This window comes from Melanerpes formicivorus, unplaced genomic scaffold (assembly GCF_026170545.1).
Source record: "Melanerpes formicivorus ecotype bairdi unplaced genomic scaffold, bMelFor1.0.p_v2 SCAF_117, whole genome shotgun sequence".
In the NCBI taxonomy this organism is placed as follows: domain Eukaryota; kingdom Metazoa; phylum Chordata; class Aves; order Piciformes; family Picidae; genus Melanerpes; species Melanerpes formicivorus.
This window is the reverse complement of record NW_027142469.1, coordinates 972,990-996,303: the sequence shown is the minus strand read 5'-3', so window position 1 is coordinate 996,303 and position 23,314 is coordinate 972,990. Positions and strand designations below refer to the sequence as shown.

The following is a 23,314-nucleotide window of genomic DNA, read 5'->3' as shown; positions in this document are numbered from 1 at the left end:
TTGCCAAGCAGGACCGTAGGATCTAGCTCAGATCGCACAGGAATGCGTCCAGATGGGCCTTGAAAGTCTCCAGAGAAGGAGACTCCACAACCTCTCAACTAGATCAGGTTGCCCAGAGCCCTGTGGAAGCTCACCTTGTTTGGCAGGAAAAAAACAAACCTCTTGTTTGGCAGGAAGAAAACTTCCCTTTCATCTAAGCTGTGAAGAATAGAGGCTTTTTAGATCTAAGTTTAGAAAAGCAGAAATACTTCACCTTTTTAAATGACCTTGTAATTTGGAAGAGGCTCCCTTTGCTTTGCAGCTTCAGCTCCTCCTGGAGCCTCAGGTAGTGGCTGATAGTGTAGTGCACGCTAGAGATGTATCATGCTGCTGGCTGAAAAGTTAAGCAGATGCCAAAGACTGTTTATGTAGGAAAAATGCTGTTGGAGTAGTGGAATTCTAGGTTTCTGGGAGAATGCTGGCTGCTAATAAAAATGCTGGTCAGTAACCTTTTAAAGTCTGGTGTTACAGTGAAAATAGTTTGTTAAACAATATTGCACAGCATAAAATGGGTACAGGAGCAAATGCTGTAAATACTGTGGGTTTGTGTCAATGCAAAATGAGAAGAGGTTTGTGTTCTTCCACTATAGCCTTGCTCTTAAAACTAGGATGAAGTTGTTAATGGAGGATTAATGGAGAGAAGACCCAAAGTTATTTAACAGAGATACCAAAGTGGGCTATATTGTAGGGTATCATGTTCTTTATCACAGAATGTTAGGGGCTGGAAGGGACCTCAAAAGCTCATCCAGTCCAACCCCCCTGCAAGAGCAGATCACACAGGAACACATCCAGGCAGGGCTTGAATATCTCAAGAGGAGGAGACTCCACAACCCCCCTGGGCAGCCTGCTCCAGGCTTCTGTCATCCTCACAGGGTAAAATTTTTGCCTCCTGTTTCCATGGCACTTCCTCTGCCTCAGCTTCCACCACTGCCCCTTGTGCTGGCATTGGGCATCCCCCAGCAGAGCCTGGCTCCAGCCTCTGGGCACTCACCCTGCACATCATAAATGAATTAATCAACATGAATGAGGTCACCTCTCAGTCTCCTCCAAGCTCCAGAGGCCTCAGCTCCCTCCGTCTCTCTTCATATGCCTCACCCTAGCAGGTAGAAAATGAACTCTCTAGTTGCAAGCCCTTGTGAAGTTGTTGCTGTGATGAATGCCTTTGTTGCTTTTGTTCCTTTCAGGCAGCACATGAAGGATTGCACTCTCAGCCGTAAGCAGCTGTTTCAGGATATCCTGTCTTACAACTTAGAGCTGATTGGCTGCTCAGAAAAAAGCACCGAGGAGGAAATCAGCACTGCCACAGGTTTCTGAGTCTCTTGTTCACTTTGCGTGCAAAGATTCTGTTCTGAAGTGAGAGGCTTTCATTACAAGCTTTAGGTGCTGCAAGGACTTGGATGTGAAGCAGTGTGTAAGATACAGCTCTATAAAAAGTAGGTTTCTGCAGTTCATAGAATCAGCCAGGTTGGAAGAGACATCCAAGATCATCCAGTCCAACCAATCACCCAGCCCTATCCAATCAACCAGACCCATGGCACTAAGTGCCTCATCCAGGCTTTCCTTGAAGATCTCCAGGGATGGGGACTCCACCACCTCCCTGGGCAGCACATTCCAATGGCCAATTACTCTTTCTGGGAAGAACTTCCTCCTAATATCCAGCCTGAACCTCCCCTGGCACTGCATCCTCTTGTTCTGGAGCTGCTTGCCTGGGAGAACAGACTGACCCCCACCTGGCTGCAACCTCCCTTCAGGGAGTTGTAGAGAACAAGAAGGTCTCCCCTGAGCCTCCTCTTCTCCAGGCTAAGCAACCCCAGCTCCCTCAGCCTCTTCTCACAGGGTTGTGCTCCAGACCCCTCCCCAGCTTTGTTGCCCTTCTCTGGACACCTTCAAGTGTCTCAATGTCCTTCTTAAACTGAGGAGCCCAGAACTGGACGCAGGACTCAAGGTGTGGCCTGACCAGTGCTGAGCACAGGGGAAGAATAACCTCCCTTGTCCTGCTGGCCACACTGTTCCTGATCCAGGCCAGGATGCCATTGGCTCTCCTTGTTTGTCTCATTTAGTCTTTTGTAGTGGATAATTCCTTCCTATTTACAGAAAGGAAAGAAAAAAATCCCCACATTGATCTGTGGAACACTTCCTTCCAAAAAAATAACAATCAACTCTTACTGGGACTGGGAAGGGACAGTCAAGGGACTGGGAAGCAAGGGGACTGGGAAGCAAGGGATGTGGAATCTTTCCTCTCCCCTTCCTCATTTCTTCTTGTAGCTGCTGGACTGATCTATCTCAGTGCAGCTGGAATTGATTTGATTCCACTTGATGCCATGTCCCAACTCACTTCCCTTCCTTCACCCAGCAGTGCTGCACGTAGGCAGCAGGATGCTGAGCAGAGCTGCCTCAGCTCTTCCTCGCTTGGTTCCAGGCTGTCCCGTTACCACTCGGATGTCATTCATTCAGCATAGGCTGTGCTCAGTAGCTGTGAGGTGACCTGATTTTTTTTTTCAATGGACCTCTAAGATAGCAATATTCTTATTTCAGAGAAATATGTAGAAAAGCTTTTTGGCATCAACAGAGACCGGATGTCAGTGGATCAGATGGCTGTTCTCCTGGCCAGCAACGTCAATGAGAGCAAAAGTCACAGTAAGTACCTTGGGAGATTCAATACAACAGCACTTTTCTTATTACAGAAGTACCCTGATATTTTTTTTTTTCCCAGACCAACAATGTCTTTTTTTTGTTGTTGCTTATTTATCTTGCTACTGCAAATTCTGCTTATGGGCAGCAGAGCTTGTTTTAAGGCAGTAATATCACAGGATGTCAGGGGTTGGAAGGGACCCAAAGAGATTATTGAGTCCAAGCCCCCTGCCAGAGCAGCACCATAGAATCTATCTCAGGTCACAGGGGAACACATCCAGACAGGGCTGGGAAGGCTCCAGAGAAGGAGACTCCACAACCTCTCTGGGCAGCCTCTTCCAGTGCTCTGGTACCCTCACAGTAAAGAAGTTCCCCCTTGTGCTGAGGTGGAACCTCCTGTGCTGCAGCTTACATCTATTGTTTCTTGTCCTATTCCAGGAAGCAAGTGAGCAGAGCCTGTCCCCTCCCTCCTGACCCCCAGCCCTCAGATATTTATAGACAATTATTAAATCCCCTCTCAGTCTTCTCCTCTCCAAACTAAAAAGCCCCTCAGGTGCCCCAGTCTCTCCTCACCAGGCAGTGCTCCAGCTCTCTCTAATCATCCTCGCAGCCCTCTGCTGGACTCTCCAGCAGATCCCTGTCCCTCTTGAACTGGGGAGCCCAGAGCTGGATGCAATATTCCAGGTGAGGTCTCAGCAGGGCAGAGTAGAGGGGGAGGAGAACCTCCCTGGATCTGCTGGACACACTCTTCTTAATATACCCCAGGACCCTCTTGGCCTTCTTGGCCCCCAGGGCACATTGCTGTCCCATGCAGAACTTGCTGCCCACCAGCACTCCCAGGTCCTTCTCCTTGGGGCTGCTGTCCAGCAGATCCCCTCCCAGCCTGGACTGCTGCAGTTTATTCTTCCTCCCCAGCAATGTTGCAACTTAGACACTTGGATTGTGCCCTCAGGATATTTTTTTTGTCTAAAATAATGTGTTAGCAGAGATGTTTCAATCTGGACTACAGTAAGTACAATAATATCTACTGCTTTGCTTGTTCATAGCACCTCCGTTTACAACGTGGAAGGATAAAAGGAAATGGAGACCAAAATACTGGAGAAAGCCTCTGTTGGATAGTAGCAGCAGTGAAGAGGAGCAGTTTGTTGGACCTATTAAATATGGTAACCTGCATGTGTGGAAGCCATTACAAAAGAATACTGAGGGAAAACAACTTCCAGATTCTGCCCAACATCTGACTTTTAAAGTGGTTGTTAAGAAACTCCCTGCTCCTAACAGCTCTCTAATTCATCTTCCCTGCATGCAAGCTTCTTGTCTTGCATATGTTTCTGGGTATTGTTTGCCCTGAATTTTGTTGTATTTAAGGGAAAAAAAGATGTGTGTGACAGGAAGTTAAGGTTGGGATTTCTACTTCTCTCTTCTTAAAAGGGACAGAAAGAATTACTTCATGGAATGGTTTGGGTTGGAAGGGACCTCCAAAGCTCATCCAGTCCAACCTCTCTGCAGTCAGCAGGGACATCCCCAACTAGATCAGGTTGCTCAGAGCCCTGTTGAGCCTCACCTTGAATATCTTCAGGGCTGGGGCCTCAATCACCTGCCTGGGCAAGCTGTTCCAGTGTTCCACCACCCTCATGGTGCACACTTGTTCCTAACATCCAATCTAAATCTGCTCTGCTCTAGTTTCAAGCCGCTGACCCTCATGGTGTCACTGCAGGAGGCTGTAAACAGTCTCTTTCCAGCCTTCTTGTAGCCCCCTTTGGATACTGGAAGGTCTTTATTAGGTTGCCCCAGAGCCTCCTCTTCTCCAGGCTGAACACCCCCAGCTCCCTCAGCTTGTCCTTGTAGCAGAGCTGCTCCAACCCCCTGATCATTTTCATGGCCCTCCTCTGGACCTGCTCCATCAGGTCCTTGTCCTTCCGGTGTTGAGGGCTGCAGACCAGGACGCAGTACTCCAGGTGAGGTCTCAGCAGAGCAAAGTGGCAGAGTCACCTCTCTTATTTCTCAAGAATGTTTGTTTCAGCTTTGCCCACAGACTATTAAGATTTTAATTTTTTTTGAATGATTTTGACTTTTCCCTCCCAGAACTGGGAGCAGCAAAACTTCATGTGTTTGATTACGGTATCACAGGACCACAGGGTTGGAAGAGACCTCAAAGATCATCAAGTCCAACCTGTCACCACAGACCTCATGACTAGAGCATGAGGTCAGGAGTTAATAAAAGCTGCTGAGAAGTGACATGTGAGACTGGGGAGCTTGCTGGAGTGTCAGTCACCTGACAGTGTTTCACATGTGCTTCATGCACGTGGGAGCTTTAGGGTTTGATAGCAAATCCTTGGAAAAAGGGTCAGAACTGAGATGGTTTTTCCTTTGAGAGATGTGTGTCTTTCCTGATGCTGCCCAGTGAATTGCCTTGCTTGGCTGTTGATCAGATCTGTTGATCAAAGCAGCCTTTTGCTGTTAACTTGTTTCTCACCTTCACATTGGAAACGTAAGCAGCTTATTACAGGCTAAACAGCACTGAGCTTTAGAGGACGCTGAACAGCTGTGGACCAGAGCACAATAAGGATATACTTGAAACAGAGAAATGCCACCCCTTGTGTGAATTCTGATCCCTGCATGGATCACTTCTGGTTTGAAAATAAACACTTTTTTCCCCTTTTTTCTTTTGGTTTGCAGCTCATCCCACAGAACACAAGAAGAGAGTTCCGGCTCTGGATGCTGTGGTGACTCCGGATGACGTCCGGTACTTCACCAGCGAGACCGATGACATTTCCAACTTGGAAGCAAGCGTCCAAGAAAAGCCCTCTGATGTACAGCTTTGGATTAAGCTTGCATACAAATACTTGAATCAAAATGAAGGGTAAGTCTGCTGTGCATTAGACTGGATTTTGTGCTTTGCCCATGCTCCTGTGATCATTTCCTTTCTAGGATTAAATAACTTTCACAGAATTGTCAGGCTTGGAAGGGACCTCAAGGATCAGCCAGTTCCAACCCCCCTGCCATGGGCAGGGACACCTCACACTACAGCAGGTTGCTCACAGCCACATCCAGCCAGGCTTTAAAAACCTTCAGGGATGAGGCTTCCACCACCTCCCTGGGCAACCTGTGCCAGTCTCTCACCACCCTCATGGGGAACAACTTCTTCCTAACATCCAATCTCAATCTACCCATTTCTAGTTTTGCTCCATCCCCCTGAGTCCTATCCCTCCCTGACACCCTCAAAAGTCCCTCCCCAGCTTTCTTTTAGCCCCCTTCAGCTACTGGAAGGCGACAATTAGGTCTCCTTGGAGCCTTGGTGATCAAAGGGCTTGGAAAAGCTCCAGACTTAACACATGGTTAAGTGCTTTAGTTTGATCTTTTGGCAGATGTTTTTTTCCCCTCTTGTAAATGTCTGTGCAAAGTGATTTCTAAAGATGTTTTCAGAATAAATGTTAACCTCAGCAATTTTCTGTGGTTTTGTGGCAGCTTGTTTATGAGTTGAAGTTCAGCTCTGTGGTTTGTAACAGTTACTTGAGCTAATCTTGTAGTACTTTACTGGTATCATCTCATGATAGTTATCTCTAGAAGTAAAATATACTTTATGGCTTAGAGGCTGAGAAAATGTGCTTGACATGCAGGGAAACATGAAATTAAGCTTATTTGAGTGCAGAAAGAAAACTAAATATGTAACAAATAGTTTTAACTTGCTTTGCTTTGTCTCAAATTTCTGCTCAATTTGTAAGTCTCTGATGATGTAAATGTATGATTGCAGGTGGCCAAGAAGGCCAATGGCATCCTGGCCTGCATCAGGAACAGTATGGCCAGCAGGAGCAGGGAGGTTGTTCTGCCCCTGTACACTGCACTGGTTAGGCCACACCTTGAGTCCTGTGTCCAGTTCTGGGCCCCTCAGTTCAAGAAGGACATTGAGACTCTTGAAGGTGTCCAGAGAAGGGCAATAAAGCTGGGTAAGGGTCTGGAGCACAGCCCTGTGAGGAGAGGCTGAGGGAGCTGGGGTTGCTTAGCCTGGAGAAGAGGAGGCTCAGGGGAGACCTCCTTGCTCTCTACAACTCCCTGAAGGGAGGTTGTAGCCAGGTGGGGGTTGGTCTCTTCTCCCAGGCAAGCAGCACCAGAACAAGAGGACACAGTGTGAAGCTGTGCCAGGGGAGGTTTAGGCTGGAGGTGAGGAGAGAGTTCTTCCCTTCCCAGCAAGAGAGATTGGCCACTGGAATGTGCTGCCCAGGGAGGTGGTGGAGTCCTCATCCCTGGAGGTGTTCCAAAAAGGCTTGGATGTGGCACTTGGAGCCATGGTTTAGTTGTCAGGAGGTGTTAGGTATTAGGTAATAGGTTGGACTTGATCTCTGAGGTCTTTTCTGACCTGGTTGATACTGTGACTCTGTGATTGACTCAGCTCACAGATGAATGTGACCCATTTCACACTGGTCTCTTCTTTTTTTTGGAACTGACTCTTTTTTTCCTGGAGAACTGATTTTTCCATGCACTGTGATAATTGCACCTAACAAACTTGGAAGGGTAAACACTTTTTGAAGTGGAAACTTTCATAGGAAAGGACAACATCTGTTAAAAACCCCCAAATGTGTGGCTGGCTGTGTCCCTGCTATCCTAATCATAAGCATCCACTTCCATCTTAGATACAGTGTAAGTCATAATACTAAAGCAGTGACCTCATTCTAATTTCACAGCTCCTCATCTGAGTGTTTGGATTCTACTCTGAACGTTCTGGCTCGAGCTCTGGAGAACAACAAAGAGAATCCTGAAATTTGGTGCCATTACCTCAGACTCTTCTCCAAAAGAGGAACCAAGGAGGAGATACAGGAGATGTGTGAGACAGCAGTGGAATATGCTCCTTCTTACCAGATCTGGTGGACAGTGAGTGAAAACCTCATGTGACTTGTTGATTAGGAGTGTTTTCTGCTGTGGAAAGCCACTGTGTGTGGCAGAGTGGGAAAGGAAAATGAAGACAGCAACTCAAAAGCTGCTTAGAAAATGAACTAATTCAGGATTCTATTTGCAGGGCATCACATGTCCACAGGTGGCAGAAGTGATCTAAACTCAAGATGTCCTGTTGCTTTTTGTTACTTCCCAAGTGAATCTTTGACTGTTTGATTTTCAATATTTAAGGGGTCTGGCTCATGAAAATGTGGTGTGAGGGGAGGAACTGGTTCATGAAGTGGGCAAAGACATTCCCTGAAGTTTGTGATTTAGGTGATTTGGTTTTATTTCCCTTGGACCTACAAACTCTGCTATTATTAATTTGGAATTATTTCTCTCTAGTTCCTGAATTTGGAGAGTTCCTTTGATGGAAAAGACTATGTTTGTGGAAGGATGCTGCAGTTCCTGATGGAAGTGACAGGGGGAGAAGAGAATCCAAACCTTGTGTCCTTTCAGCTGCTGGAGACTCTCCTGTACAGGGTTCACTTAAGCCTGTTCACAGGAAGACACCAGAATGCTCTTGTGCTGCTGCAGGTAACTTCCAGGAATTGCTTTCATGCCTTCACTTGCTGAATGGTTTTGAGTCAGTGTAAACTTCAGAAGTGCTCCTTCCTTTATTTGCTGAAGGAATTCTCCTAGGGATTTACATTTTGACTCTTGGAGCCATTGTCAATTTTGATAGCCCCTTGGGGTTCTCTTGAGCTACTGTTCTTGGCTTGTGTGGCAGCCTAGACTGATACATCTCAAAAGCATTCCCAGGGGTTTGTTTGACTGCTTGGTTTCTGGCAGGCTATAGAGCACTTTTCTGCAGTGAAGGGCCTGTGAGTGATGTATTGCCTCCAGTACCCAAGTGGTTAATGCTGCAGTAATTACCAAGCTAGTAGTTGTTGGGCAAGAACATTGGTGTGATGTAATCTGACAGCACTGCCCTGCTCCAGAACTTGAAGACTCTTACATCAGACTTTTTTGATCCCATGAGCTCCAGAGTCATATCTCAGCCCTTTGCTGTGACTGTAGAAAGAATTTTACATCACTCTTGCTGTTCTGTGGGCAGTAGAAGTGGTGGATGAAGGTGAGAAATGCAGTGCTGACATCAGCTCCTACCAAGAGAGGGAGCTGCTGTGGTTTCTGTCACAGGTTGTTTTCATTCCTACCAGCAAGTGGCAGCTGTGGCCTGCTACACCCAAAGAGACTTTCTCAGCAGTGTGTTTAATCCCGTGGTGCTTTCTTTCTCTAGCTCCAGTTGAAACAGAAGTGTAGTGCTGTGTTGACTCCCTCCAAAGGCTGTTCTAAACACAGGAACAGATAAATGTAGCTCTGAATGTTTGACTGAATAAACAAAAAGGAAGGGACCCAAAGAGATTATTGAGTCCAAGCCCCCTGCCAGAGCAGCACCATAGAATCTATCTCAGGTCACAGGGGAACACATCCAGACAGGCCTTGAAATTCTCCAGAGAAGGAGACTCCACAGCCTCCCTGGGCAGCCTGCTCCAGGGCTTTGGGACCCTTACAGTCAAGAAGTTCCTCCTCATTGTTACTAGGAAGGCAGGAATGTTGTAAGCAGTATCCCTGTTCTCAGTAACATTGCCAACACACGTTTTAAACCAGTGTGTCCAGAGAATAGAATAGAGTAGAATAGACCAGGTTGGAAGAGACCTTCAAGATCATCGTGTCCAGCCCATCAACCAATCCAACACCACCTAAACAACTAACCCATGGCACCAAGCACCCCATCAAGTCTCCTGAACACCTCCAGTGATGGTGACTCCACCACCACCCCAGGCAGCCCATTCCAATGGGCAATCACTCTCTCTGTGTACAACTTCCTCCTCACCTCCAGCCTAAACTTCCCCTGGTGCAGCCTGAGACTGTGTCCTCTTGTTCTGGTGCTGGCTGCCTGGGAGAAGAGACCAACCTCTGCCTGGCTACAACCTCCCTTCAGGGAGTTGTAGAGAGCAAGAAGGTCAACCCTGAGTCTCCTCTTCTCCAGGCTAAGCAACCCCAGCTCCCTCAGCCTCTCCTCACAGGGCTGTGTTCCAAACCCCTCACCAACTTTGTTGCCCTTCTCTGGACTCGTTCCAGCAAGTCAACCTCCTTCCTAAACTGAGGGGCCCAGAACTGGACACAGGACTCAAGGTGTGGCCTAACCAGTGCAGTGTCCAGGGGCAGAATGACCTCCCTGCTCCTGCTGGCCACACTGTTCTTGATGCAGGCCAGGATGCCATTGGCCCTCTTGGCTGCCTGGGTACACTGCAGGCTCATGGGATCTTTCAGTAAACTTGGATAGCTCTAACTTAGTAGCTGCATAAGTAGAACATAATAACCAAAAATCCCCCAACAAACAGATTCCCCAAACCACAGAACCCAGTAGGCTGCAGCAGGCTGAACCCAACTTGCAGCTGAATTGCCTCTGGAGCTAATGCATTATTTTCCTGCACCTGGAAGCAATTGTCCAAGGTTTCAGTAGAAAAAATGGAGGAACAGATGTGGAGAGATGCATGTTTCCAAAGCCTCTCTGCTCACTTTCCAAACCAGCAGTGTTGTGCAGTTCCCCGGCCCCGCTCCTGGCAGTGACACGTCTGGTTTGAACGCTCGCATTCACATGAGCCAAACAGCACCAGGCACGGTGTGGACAATCGGTTCCTAGCTCTTCTGTGAAAAAGATGTGAGAACATTCACACTTCAGCTCTTCCTGCTTCCTTTTCTCCTTCTCAGATCTTGAAGATTTTATGGCTGAAATGTATTTGTTCTAACCTTTACAGAATGCGTTAAAGCCAGTGGAGGGGAAGATAATTGCCGAGCGCCTTACTGTAAGTGACCGTTGCTTGGCTTGGCTGGCTCACATCCACCTCACCGAGTTTGGCATGCTCCCAGGCAAGCTCTACGACCCAGCCAACGTCAGTCCTTCAAGGATTGTGAACAAAGAGCCATTTTTGATACCATGGCAAACAATTCATGATGTGAAGACCGATCCCGATACGCTCTTAGCCGTGTTTGAAGGTAAGATTAAAGAGGTGAACTCCTTAGTACATTACTCACTTCTTGTAAGTAGAAGCATTGGAAAGGACCTCCACAGATCATCCAGTTCCAACCCCACTGAGGCACACCTTCTGCTGCTCACAGCCACATCCAACCTGGCCTTAAAAACTCCCAGGGATGAGGCTTCCACTACCTCCCTGGGCAACCTGTGCCAGTCTCTCACCACCCTCATGGGGAACAACTTCTTCCTAATGTTTAATCTAAATCTCCTCTCTTCTAGCTCAGATCCATTCCCCCTAGTCCTATCCCTATCTGCCACCCTAAAAAGTCCTTCCCCAGCTTTCCTGTAGCCCCCTTCAGATACTGGAAGGCTATAATTAGGTCTCCTGGGAGCCTTCTCTTCTCCAGACTGAACAACCCCAACTCTGTCTGTCCTCATGAGAGAGGAGCTCCAGCCCTCTGCTCATCCTTGTAGCCCTTCTCTGGAATGTAATTTTAAACATAGTGATATGTTACTGTCTGTAAGGTGGCTTTAACATTTCTTTGTTTCCTGGTTTCTAACTGAAGGAGAGATCAAACTTCTGAAAGGGCTTTCTTGCCTTTGCACTCTGGTGATTATGGTCTTTTATTTGTTTATTTGGTCACGTGCAAAAGCACCACTCTCACAAACATCTTTCCACACTTACCCTATTTTCATGGTGTTAAACAGCTTGGGGTTTTTGATGCCAAGGCTTCACATAATTTTTGACACAGAGGTGTAAAGGTTTGATGTTATCCTCTTGTTTTAAAGATGCAGTCAAGGCATGCACTGATGAAAGTCTGGAGGCTGACAAGAGAATAGCTATCTGCTTTCCTCTCTACAGAAACATGATAGCTTTGCTGAAACTCCTTGAAAGGTAAGTTGTTTCAAGACAGTTTTGCTTGCAGTACTCACCTCTGCTTTCTTTGCAAACTTACTTTTCCTTTTCTTTAAGGTGGGAGTCTGCTGCAGAACTTTGTAGATCTTTGTTGGAGCTCTGCCCTAGCAACTGTCAGCTCTTGGAGAGTTTGGCCACCTTGTATTTGCAGATGGAGCAGAGTGACAGTGCCTACAAAGTGTGGAGTGAAGCTTTTGAGAAGAATCCCCAGAATGCAGAAATTTTTTATCACTTGTGTAAATTCCTTGTTTCTCAGGTAATGCTTTCAAATCTCAACTTGTGGGCCTGCTGCCTTGGTAGAGTTTGGGGTGTATGTATTGTTGCAAACAATTATCAGATTGATTCATCTTCACAGGGTTTGTGTAATGTGTAGTAGTGTGTATGTGTTTAAAGGTCATTAGTGACAGAAGAAGAGGGAACGGCCTCAAGCTGCCCCTGGGGAGGTTCAGACTGGACATTAGGAAAGCTTTTTTTCAGGGAAGAGTGGTGAGGGCTTGGAATGTGCTGCCCAGGGAGGTGGTGGAGTCCCCAAGGCTGGCTGTGTTTGCAGGTGGTTTGGCTGTGGTGCTTGGGGCTGTGGTTTAGGGGTGAGCCTTGCAGAGTAGGGTTCTGGGTTGGCCTTGGTGATCCTGAGGCTCTTTTCCATCCTGCATGTTTCTGTGATTCTGTGTGTGATAGACAGAACAGTAATAAGTTTCCAGCTGTTCTCTGCTACCTGATAACTGACCCAGAGAGGTTTCATTTCTGAGAGAGTCAATACAGGGATAGACACACCACTTGTTATTTGTTGTGCTCCAACTGTGCTTACCACTTTTCATCTGATCTTATTTTTATTTAAAAACCAAAACCCAACCAACCCCAAACCAGGAAAAGTCAAGCAGTATTCTTCCACTGTTGCAAGATTTTGTGGCAGCTTTCTTTGAGAACACATGTCCCCAGCATGGTCCCATGGATCTCTTAAGGTACATTTAGAAGGTTTAATTTTTTTTTCCTGTTTAAATTTCAGTAATCTTGACCTTTTGTTGAAAGCCAAACCACTCTAGAGTTGCTAAAATCCTGGTTTTTTTTCCCTAGCTTGGCATATTTTGCTATAACTGAAGTGAAAAAGAGTGATGTGGTTGTGTTCATGAGGTTTCTCCTGGTTGCTTGTGCACATACCTTAAACTGTAGAACCACAAGCATGGAAAGATGAAGCAGCCAGCAGCTTCAATGTCTGGATTTGAGGGAACAAAATCAATCCTATGTATGCCAGACTTGGTTTGGGGGGGTTTATGTTGTTTCCCCCTTCACACCATGAAGGCTCTTGGAAAGACCTCATTCCAGAGGTCCACCATGCAGACCTCATTCCAGAGGTCCACCATGCTGTTAATCAGCAGATTTTTTACTGCTGAGAAGGCACAGGTTCATACCCAGCCTGCTGGTTTTCCTCTTGGATTTTAGCACCTAATTGGAGACTTGGTGAGGTGGTGAAATCAGTGAGTTCCTGTAGTCAAAGCAGATGCTTGTGAAGGACTTCCAAGGGAGACCTTCTCTACTGAAGCTTATGCAGATGAGCCTTTGAAATGATTTAATTTCCAAGTCAGGTGTTGGATTCTAGTCTTGTTTACACATGTCCACATCAAATTGAGCCCTGGCATTGCAGTCCAGCGGATGGGGTGCAGGTGACTGTGCCTTCCCTGATGTGTTTTACCTGGGAAGGAGGGAGTCTGAAATGCAACCCAGCAGCTGACTTTGGACATCATGAGGGAGCCAATGGTTTCAACTGTTCCTGTGTGATGCTGATGTATAAATGGTACCTGGACAGAGTTAAATCTAGGGGAAAGTGTCTTTAATATGTCCCCTGAGCTGAATGTTGGAACTAAATGTTAAGACCACTGAGAACTGCTCCATGTGGAGGGATATTCTCATTTGCTGCTGCTTCTTTCTCCTGCAGATACCTCTTGAATTTTCCCATGCCAATTGAGTTTACATCACCTCTCTATAAAGAACATCTTACAGATGATGTTGTAAACCAGCAAATCCCATACCTGTGGCAGATCTACTGGTGAGCCTTCCTAAATGATTTCTGAGAAGCAGCTGTTGAGTCTGTTGCATTTCCAAAAGCACAGCCTTCACTGTTTGCCTAAGGGTCTGTCTGGGTTCTTTCAGTAAGTGATCTGCCAGTCCTTAGAGAACTTAACTGCCTGCTGCACAACAAAGGCAGTTTTATGGAGCTATGAATTCCACATCAACTTAGATTCTCCACTTGAGAAATCTCCTATAAATTCTGTCCTAATAGAACAGTAACAGGTGTGGTCATCTCACAGAATGCTTTTGTGTTTGTTTGCTCTTGGTTGACATGGTTAGTGGTGGTGTTCTGGCTTCTCTCTTTCGTTCTCTCCCTTTTGTTTTACTAGAGTTTTTCCCACTCTGTTTGACTTGTTTAGCCCTCATCTCCTTACGTTACCTAACCCCCTGTTTCATCTACTGTCATGGAGCTACTGTCACAGGCTGTAAAGGCTGCAACTAGTCACAGACTCCTCCATAGCAAAGCAATACAGCAGAGCCCTTTTTCTCTGCAAGAAATTACCAAGGTGGCAGATCCTTGTCATGTATACACAATCTTCCTTTATTTCTTCCACCATTCCTTTTGATAGCAGCAGTTCTGCAGCAAGGTATCAACATCAGCCTGAGCTGATCTTGCATTTCTGTAGCCTTCCTCTTCATGAGTTTCCTTTTTCCTCTTGTGACATACTGGAAATCTTGCCTTTTATTTTTCTCACTGTTGCTTTACACTTTGGGGCTATTTAGTCCAAAAGAGGAAGCTGAGAGGAGAGCTCATGTACCTCTACAACTACCTGAAAAGAGGAAGGAGGTTGTGGAGAGGTTGGTGCTGGTCTCTTCTCTCAGGTCATTAGTGACAGAAGAAGAGGGAATGGCCTCCAGCTGCCACTGGGGAGGTTCAGACTGGACATTAGGAAAGCTTTTTTCCAGGCAAAAGTGGTGAGGGCTTGGAATGTGCTGCCCAGGGAGGTGGTGGAGTCCCCAAGGCTGGCTGTGTTTGCAGGTGGTTTGGCTGTGGTGCTTGGGGCTGTGGTTTAGGGGTGAGCCTTGCAGAGCAGGGTTCTGGGTTGGCCTTGGTGATCCTGGGGGGCTTTTCCAACCTGAACCTTTCTGTGATTCTGGGAAGTAAGCTTTATTCACAGAAACTTGGTCAAAGAATGCTGTTTACTTTTGTGTTTGGTGAGGTCCTGTTTGTTGGTCTGCCCAACAGCTGTGGGACAAAAGTAAGGAGTTTCTTGACTGTTCTTTCAGGTTGGTGGTGTGGTGTGGTGTGGTGGGGGTTTTGTTTGTGGGTTTTTGACCTGTTTGTTTGGCTTGGGGTTTTAGTGTTATTTCTTTGTTGGTTTGTTTTGGTCTGGTTTTGTTTTGTTCTGACATGATCAGGATATTTCTGCCCTAGATCTCCAGAAGCATTTATTTCAGAACACTTCACTTATTTTTTTTTTGCTACAGTCCAAGAGCATTTCTCAAGTGGATTTAATCTGACTTTGAAACTTGTTGCTGTGGAACTCTTCCCAGACAGAAGCTGGAGACTTGTCTTCATTCTGTAGCATCAGAGCTTCCCTATTTAAAAGGCTTAGTGAAAGGGTTCTTTGCAAGAGTAGAAGGCAATTCATAGAAGTGAAGTTCTATTTAAGAAGTGCATTTTGAACTCCGTGGTGTCTATATCAATTTCTTCTCACCTTACCTGCATTTGAGACAACACCCATTGTAGTAAGCTGACTGATCAATGAGTGCATGATGTGGCTGAGCTGAAAGCACTGATTCTTCTTGCATCTCAGACTGGGAAATTCTTCAGTGCTTATTACTCTTAAGGTGTTAAGAGCATGCATAGTTTGTGACCCACAACACTCTTCTCTCTTCACACAAACAGTTTGTGCCAGTCCCTCCATGCCAGCGTCGGTGAAGCACTGGATGCTTACGAAGCAGCTCTGGGGGCAGTGATGCAGCAGGACATTGTTCAGACTATCTGGCTGGAGTAAGTCTTTAAGGCAGGGGAAGTGAATTAATCTCAAAATCTGAGTGAAGCCTACCAGAACCATCCTTTTTTCCCTTCTTCTTTTTGTTTTCTTTTTTCTTCCAGTTACCTTGTTTTTCTCAATAGCAAAGTTGTTGGATCCAACAACAGAGTGCAAGAATTCAAGCTTTTTACTGACCTAGTGAACAGATGTCTGGTTACAGTCCCCACACGATACCCAATTCCTTTTAGTACTGCTGATTATTGGACCAATTATGAGTTTCATAATAAGGTAAAAAATGTGTCTGTGGACAGTTTGAATTCAACAGGCTGTGCCCTTTTAGCAGGTACCTCTCATTTACTTGTTCAAGTACAGCAACGCTGAGGATAAGGGATGAGGAAAAACAAGCAAGTAGCAGAGGAGAGTAGTGTTGTGAGCAGAAGACAATCTAGCTGTGACCTTTTGAATGAAGGATGTGCAAGGCAAGGAGAAGAGTTTATGCTGTCATACTGTAATACTGTTAGTGGCAAACTTCACTAGAGAAAAAGAGGAAATGTGGACTGGAGGGAAGAGAGAGCTGAGCAAGAGGGGCCTGCAGAGTTGTGACACTGGCAGTATTTAAGCTGTCAGTCCTGCTCCTGCAGATTACAGGGGTTAAAAATCAGAAGAAATAAAGTAGGAGTAAAACCAAGTTGAGCACTTAGACTGAGTAAAGCTTCTAGAAAGCCTGGGCCTGGTGTGTTAACATCAGTGCATTTCTCTTGGCTCACTACCTGCAGGCCAAAAGGACCAAAATATGTCCTTAGCAACTTGACTCTAACTTTCTGTTATGCAAATGGCTTTCTGTACCCTTGAGGAGGGCTAGTGGTTGCTTGATGAGGTCTGTAGATGGGAACTGACCTTTTAGCCATTGCACTCCTAGTTTGTTGTTCCATCCTTCTGAGCAAAATGAGACAGCTGTAAGGTGGATTAATGTTTATAATTCAAATTCTGCAGGTAATTCTTTTTTATTTGAGCTGCATTCCCAAACCCCAACATTCCAAAGCCTTGGAACGCTTTTGCTCTACCATGCCTGCCAATCCTGGACTTGCACTGAGGTAGGTACCAATGCTTGTAATCAAGACAAACAGCTGAGTGACAGAGCTGCTGGGGTGGTTGTTTTTGCAAGACCTGCATAGTTTGCTTTCTACCACCAAAGTAAAACTCTTTCTGTAGTGTTGCATGTGGCTTGAGGCGTGTTGTGCCTTCTAGCATCAGCTCAGTTTCTCTTTTATTTGAAGGGTTCTTGTCTATCAACAGAAAGGTTTAATTATCCAGGAGTACACTCTGCTTTCTACATGACTAAATGGTCAGAATGGCATCACAGAATGGTCTGGGTTGGAAGGGACCTCCATAGGTCATCAAGTCCAACCCCCTCTGCAGTCAGCAGGGACATCCCCAGCTAGATCATGCTGCCTAGAGCCCTGTCCAGCCTCACCTTGACTATCTCCAGGGAAGGAGCCTCAACCACCTCCCTGGGCAACCTGTTCCAGTGTTCCACCACCCTCAGAGTAAAGAACTTGTTCCTAACATCCAATCTAAATCTGCTCTACTTTAGTGTGAAGCCGTTGCCCCTGCTCCTGTCCCTGCAGGCCTTTGCAAACAGTCTCTCTCCATCTTTCTTGTAGCCCCCTTCAGGTACTGGCAGGCTGCTATTAGGTCTCCCCAGAGCCTTCTCTTCTCCAGGCTGAACACCCCCAGCTCCCTCAGCCTGTCCTCATAGCAGAGCTGCTCCAACCCCCTGATCATTTTCATGGCCCTCCTCTGGACCTGCTCCATCAGATCCATGTCCTTCCTGGATTGAGGCCTCCATTCCTGGATACAGTACTCCAGGGTCAAGGTGTAGAGAAATGTCAGACAGGTATGAAAAATCTCATTGTTGTTTAATGATCTGTTAAAATACAGGTCCAGCACAGAACAAGTATCAATGGTCACACTAATGTGTAACAGTGCTCAACTTGGCTGTTACTTAGTAAAGAAACTAGCCTTTATTTTGGGGGAAAAAACCAAACTTAGGGGGAAACAAAGGCAGTTAGTGTAAGCATCACACTGATGCTTACCTGAAGATAATTTCCAACTGCCTTAGAGTTTCTCTTGCCAAGGGAGGTTCAGGCTGGACATTAGGAAGAAGTTCTTCACTGAGAGTGAGATTGGCCATTGGAATGTGCTGCCCAGGGAGGTGGTGGAGTCACCATCCCTGGAGGTGTTTAAAAAGAGCCTGGATGAGGCACTCAGTGCCATGGTCTGGTTGGTTGGATAGGGCTGGGTGATAGGTTGAACTTGGATGATCTTGGAGGTCTCTTCCATCCTGGTTGATTCTGTGATTCTTTTGAGTCCTCATTTTACAGCACTCAGCTACTGAACGTTGGCATCAGTTTGAAAAGGCCCCCAAACACTTGCTGTTCTTATCAGCTGTGACCCAAAGAATTCAAAGCAAGGCCCAAAGGATTTAAAACATGAAATAAGTAGATGTGTCTGGGGATGTGGGGAGAGTATGATGCAGCTCCTTGGGCACGAGACGCTGAATGGCTGCACTCTGAACCAAGCTGCGCTTCTGCTTCAGTGGAACTCGCAGCTTCCTTAGGCAGTGTTGATGCCCCATGAATGGGTGAGCAGAACTGACTCCACAAGGGCCCCAGCCCCATGACTACAACTCATTAGCCTCCTTTCAAACATACAGCTCCCTTGGGCATGCTAGAAATGGGTCTTGCAGTGTGCCAAGGTGGTATTTTCTCTGTGATTTCTCACGTCTTAGTTATTCTCTGGAAGTGTCCTGACTGGTTTGGTTTGGTCATGAGAGCACAATCAGCCAATGCTTTGTAGAGTAGCTTGGGGTGCTTTTCATACAAGCAGCTCTTGGCTCAGATTGGCTAGAAGTTTAGCTAGTTAAAAGTTAGTTTGAAAAAGGGGAGGCTGAGGGGAGACCTCAAACCTGTCTGCAGCTACCTCAAAGGACACTGTGGAGAGAGGTTGGTGCTGGGCTCTGCTCCCAGGTCATTAGTGACAGAAGAAGAGGCAATGGCCTCAAGCCGCCCCTGGGGAGGTTCAGACTGGACACTAGGAAACCTTTTTTTCAGGCAAGAGTGGTGAGGGCTTGGAATGTGCTGCCCAGGGAGGTGGTGGAGTCCCCAAGCCTGGCTGTGCTTAAAGGTGGTTTGGCTGTGGTGCTTGGGGCTGTGGTTTAGGGGTGAGCCTTGCAGAGCGGGGTTGGCCTTGGTGATCCTGAGGCTCTTTCCCAACCTGAACCTTTCTGTGATCCTGTGAAATGAGCTTTATTCTGTGTGATGTGTCCATATCTTGGGGTTGGTTGTGTGTTCCCAGTGATTAGAGCTGTGTTCTTTTCTCCTCAATGCCTTTTACAGACTGCTGCTGCAATACTGGGAGGAGAGCAATGTTCAGATTCTGAAACTGCAAGCCAAGATGTTTACATATAATATCCCAACATGCCTGGCCATCTGGAAAATGTAATGCAACAGTCCTACATCTGTTTTCATAGATATTGCTTTTGTTTGTAAGGTTTGCACCACAAAGGTAAATCTGAGCTGTCCTTCCAGTTGGGCTTGTGCTGGAAGTGCCTCTTTGCTTAGCTTTTTATCCCAGCAGCAATGGTTTGCTACAGCAGACAGAGTTATTGTCACTGCTGGAAAACGAAATGGACTTCCCCTCTTGGGGAGACCTCTGGGGATGGGTATTATGCAGAGAAATATGAATGATGTGTTTACCAGTTGCCTTTTGAATTCAACTATTGACTTCTGTCTCCCCCTCTCTACCCTCCCCTCTATATATCACAATAGCAGTAATCTCCATTACCCAGGGATGCTGAACTGCTCTTTTCCTTCAGTGGTTGTTCATAGTGGGGAAACCACTCAAATGTCTTGCTCATGTAAGGTTGTTTTGCAAAAATGGCTACTTCTGTCTTTCTGTTGTAGACTAACATAACTGGAGGCTAGTCAGTTTCTGCTCCAGGAATGTCTAGTTCCATGCCACAGTCAGTATTCTGCCCCTGATGGCATGTGAAACCACGCAGGAATAAATGTTTGTATATATTTCTTTTCCTCAGAGCCATTGCTGCCGAATGCTTTCTAATGGGACAGAGAGAAGTAAGTCAACACAGCTTACTAACATGAGTAATTCTGACAGTCTGTGAAACCTCACACCTCTGCTTTCTCCAAAGCAATGGTCCTCTCTCAGACCCAACATTTCTGGAGAGTTGAAGTGCTCTGCATATAACCCATTCTACCTTGATTGCCAAAGATACTCCTCACACTTGAAGCAAAGGCTTCTGTGTTTGTGTCATGAGTACTTGGGCAGAGTATTGGTCTGTATCTTCCCCTGACCTGGGAGGGGGTTGCATTCTCCCTTTTCTCTGGGTTTTGTTTGTGGTTAGCTGGAGGAGATTGCTGGCACTTAAAATACAGTAGGTGGGAGGAAGGATTTTTGTGCTGAAAGGTGAGAGCCTGGCCCAGGTTGCCCAGGGAGGTGGGGAAGCCTCATCCCTGGAGGTGTTTGCAGCCAGGCTGGATGTGGCTGTGAGCAACCTGCTGTAGTGTGAGGTGTCCCTGCCCATGGCAGGGGGGTTGGAACTGGCTGAGCCTTGAAGTCCCTTCCAACCCTGACCATTCTATGGTTCTCTGATGAGGTGCATTATAAGTAGCTGGAATATGGTCTGCTGGGCCAGCATAGAGAGTCTTAGTTCCTGACTCCACCAAAGACCTCAACTTGGGTTTTTTTTCCTCCAGAAATCATGTAGCTTACTCTGGTACTTCAGGGAGACAAACATTTTTATCACTTTGTATACAAATCCAAGAGGTATTTGGCGCAGCAGCTGAGTCACTTTGCAGTTCAAACAGAGTGAATCTTCTTGGTATTGCTGCTGGCACCTTCAAAATGTTTTTCAGCCTCTGGAAAGCAGCTGTGTACTGGGGGGGGTGATGGTCATGAGGCCCTGGGTTTGTGACTCCACTTGTTTGTGGAGTTCTGAGCTGCTGCTCTGCTGTATCTTCTGTCATCCTTGTAGGGCCTGATTCTCAGCATCCTTTTTGCTGTCAGTAATCTTTCTTTTGGAACAGTGTTAAACCTTTAGCTTACCTGTAAGGGGCAGGATGGCTGTTGTCAGACTCACATGTGAGGTCTTCTCTCTTGTTACTGTCTTCTAGAATGTTTAAAAAGAACCCCCCACCCCCTCCCCAAGCAGACAGTTACTTGCCTTGTAAGATCAAACAGCTCAAAGTCAGGAGATACCAAAGGCATGGTTGCTTCTTCAACCTTAATTCTGTCTCCATGTTGATGGTTTGGTGTAATCTGTACCTGGCCACAGATCCCTGCTTCAGTCATTGTATTAGATGGACTGCATTTTCCAGCACTGCCTGTAGAGAGGCTGGTGACAATAAGATCCCTGCTTTGTTGGGTTAGAAAGAGAGAAAAAGACATTGGAAATGATGAAAAGGAAGAGGGTCCTTAAAGGAAATGAACTGACTCCAACAAAGGCACATGGACAGCATGGAAGCTGGATTGCACTCAGGAGAAATCCTGTGGTTTTCTTCTGCAGCCCCCTGACTAACTGTATGGTGTGGAGTAGAGTCACTGAGGCTGGCATACAAAGTGCAGCTGGTTGGTTTTCACTGGTGAGGGCAGGGCTTAGTTTGGGATGTAGTGGGCACTTAAGGCCTGTTTCCACAACCCAGTTGAGTGTTCCAGGTTTGGGTCTGGGGTTTCCAGTCCACAAGTAGGACATCACTTTGAAACAGAACTGTGATTCAGATCCTGGATTTCCTGTTCCTGGAGAGCCTACCACTCCTTTTAGGTTCTGTGGAGGTTAGCTAAACCAACATAAAAATGGGTACAAGTATTTGAAATGCCAACAGATACCTCCCCTAATGACTCTGTGGTTGAAGTTGGTACTCTGGGTACCAGTAGCTGAAGGAGGCTTGGCTGAACACTTGCCCTTAAATGTTTTGATCCCATTTGTCCTTTTGAGGGATGCACACTGATTGTTAAAGCACAGATAGGGAGATGTTGAAGAGGGGGGAAAAAAAACCAAAGCCTATGAAACAGTTATTTTCATTGCAGGGTTGAGCTGATACACAATAAGCAAGACCTTGAGGCTCCATATTGAGTGGTGACAGAAACACTCAGTGAGCTGCTTCATGCCCTGAGCGTGTTCCATCCTGTGCAATGAATGAGGCAAGAGTCTGGTGAAGAAAAAGAGAATGTCCACATGTAGTTAATCATGTGCTTGCAAGGGTCAGAATTAAGGTCAGACATACACTTGCCTTTGCTTTTTAGTGGCAGATGAATGCTTGACTTTGAAGCTTTGTTTTCATTAAGCCCACCCTTAAAGAGGTGATTTGGAGTGTGTTGTGCTTCAGCTGGCTGGCTTGGAGGGCACCAAGCTGGGCTGACTCGTTTAATGCTTGTTTTTATTTTACAGGTCCATCATTTATATCAGAGAGCCCTTCAGAAGTTACCTCTATGTGCAACACTGTGGAAAGATGTAATGTTTTCTCTTTATGATTCAGTCTGAGGTTTCATTTGAATTTTCCTGCATATCCCATATCCATAGATGTGGTGATGCTCAGGCTCTGGCTAAATCTTATATCTACTTCCCCATCTCTTGCAGCAACTCTTGTTTGAAGCATCAGGAGGAGGTAAAACTGATAACCTGAGAAAACTAGTTTCCAAGTGCCAAGAGGTTGGAGTCAGCCTAGATGAGCTTTTAAATTTAAACACTTACAGAACAGAAAGCAAGAATCCCTGAACGCTGGGCACGGGCAGCCCTAAGGCCTGACAATGCCCAAATCAGTCGAATGATCCTTCAGGCTGAGCCCTGCCTCACATCTGCATAAGGCAGGTGAGAGTTTGCTGAGCATATCGAGCCTCCAGTCTGCTCTCCTTCACCCTGGAAGCCCTCCTGTGGGGAAATGAACTCCCTGTCTGGCCTTGCTTGTGGGCCCTGCCAGAGTCTGATAACGACAGCTCCGTAAGTATGGTCAATCCACCTGACAGACACTAGCTGGGTTGCTTTGCTGGGGTAGGCTTTTCTTTCCATTGCCTCTTGGTTTGCCTGTTCCTGACTCGCCTGGCACTCTCCCTGGTGCCTGGGAGCTCCCTCTGTTTGTTGGCATTGATTTCACTGGGCCGTGTTTACAGCACAGAGCTACAGTAGTCCCTTTTTGGGGTTGGGGTGTTTTTTTTTTGGGGGCTGGGGGTGGGGGGTGGTTTCTTTTTATCCTTTTTCCTCTTTTTTTTTATTTTTTGGTGGAGACTTTTTCATTACAGGATTTAAAACAAAAGCAGCTGCTCTTAAGGGAAGTGTAACTGCCGTGGCCACAAGTATGCTTCTTGCACTTGAAGGCTCTTAAGAGGGTTGCTTACTGCCCTTTTCTGCATTGGACTCACGGCAGAGACTATTAAACTTGAAGATTAAAGAGCAACTCTTGCAAATGCCAGTGCATCAGCACCTAAGAGTGGTCAAATTATGTGCAATTTTATTTTTTATTTTTATTTTTTTTTTGTAAAGAAATCCTTAATTTATAATAAAGTTTAACAGTTTAAAAGAAAGTCAGCGCTCGCTGTGCTTTGTGCCGGGGGCTCCCTCGTGGCGTTGCAGGCCTCAGTCTCACAGTATCACTTAGGCTGGGAAGGACCTCGAGGATCATCGAGTCCAACCTACCAACACAGACCCCAGGCCTCCTTGCAGAGAGGTTTTCAGGGCAAGCTGACCTGGTGGGGGGGGAAAAATACATGCAGCTGTCTTTGCTCCAAATATTACCAGAAGGG

The 23,314-nt window shown here is 46.4% G+C and overlaps 1 protein-coding gene across 3 annotated transcripts in view; it reads left to right on the top strand.

Annotated features, from left to right (window-relative positions):
• Positions 1-23,095, top strand: part of ZFC3H1 (zinc finger C3H1-type containing) — a 50,592-nt gene extending 27,497 nt beyond the window's left edge. For all 3 annotated transcript variants that reach the window (XM_068167431.1, XM_068167430.1, XM_068167429.1), the window contains exons 18-35: positions 1,224-1,345; positions 2,575-2,676; positions 3,717-3,833; positions 5,347-5,530; positions 7,350-7,536; positions 7,942-8,133; positions 10,362-10,599; positions 11,369-11,474; positions 11,553-11,751; positions 12,363-12,457; positions 13,429-13,539; positions 15,412-15,516; positions 15,622-15,787; positions 16,493-16,593; positions 18,898-18,999; positions 19,596-19,635; positions 21,966-22,028; positions 22,155-23,095. In XM_068167431.1, the coding sequence (XP_068023532.1) occupies positions 1,224-1,345; positions 2,575-2,676; positions 3,717-3,833; positions 5,347-5,530; positions 7,350-7,536; positions 7,942-8,133; positions 10,362-10,599; positions 11,369-11,474; positions 11,553-11,751; positions 12,363-12,457; positions 13,429-13,539; positions 15,412-15,516; positions 15,622-15,787; positions 16,493-16,593; positions 18,898-18,999; positions 19,596-19,635; positions 21,966-22,028; positions 22,155-22,292 (2,368 nt within the window). In that variant the 3' untranslated portion in view covers positions 22,293-23,095. The remainder of the gene's footprint in view (positions 1-1,223; positions 1,346-2,574; positions 2,677-3,716; positions 3,834-5,346; positions 5,531-7,349; positions 7,537-7,941; positions 8,134-10,361; positions 10,600-11,368; positions 11,475-11,552; positions 11,752-12,362; positions 12,458-13,428; positions 13,540-15,411; positions 15,517-15,621; positions 15,788-16,492; positions 16,594-18,897; positions 19,000-19,595; positions 19,636-21,965; positions 22,029-22,154) is intronic.
• The last annotated feature ends 219 nt before the right edge of the window (positions 23,096-23,314 follow it).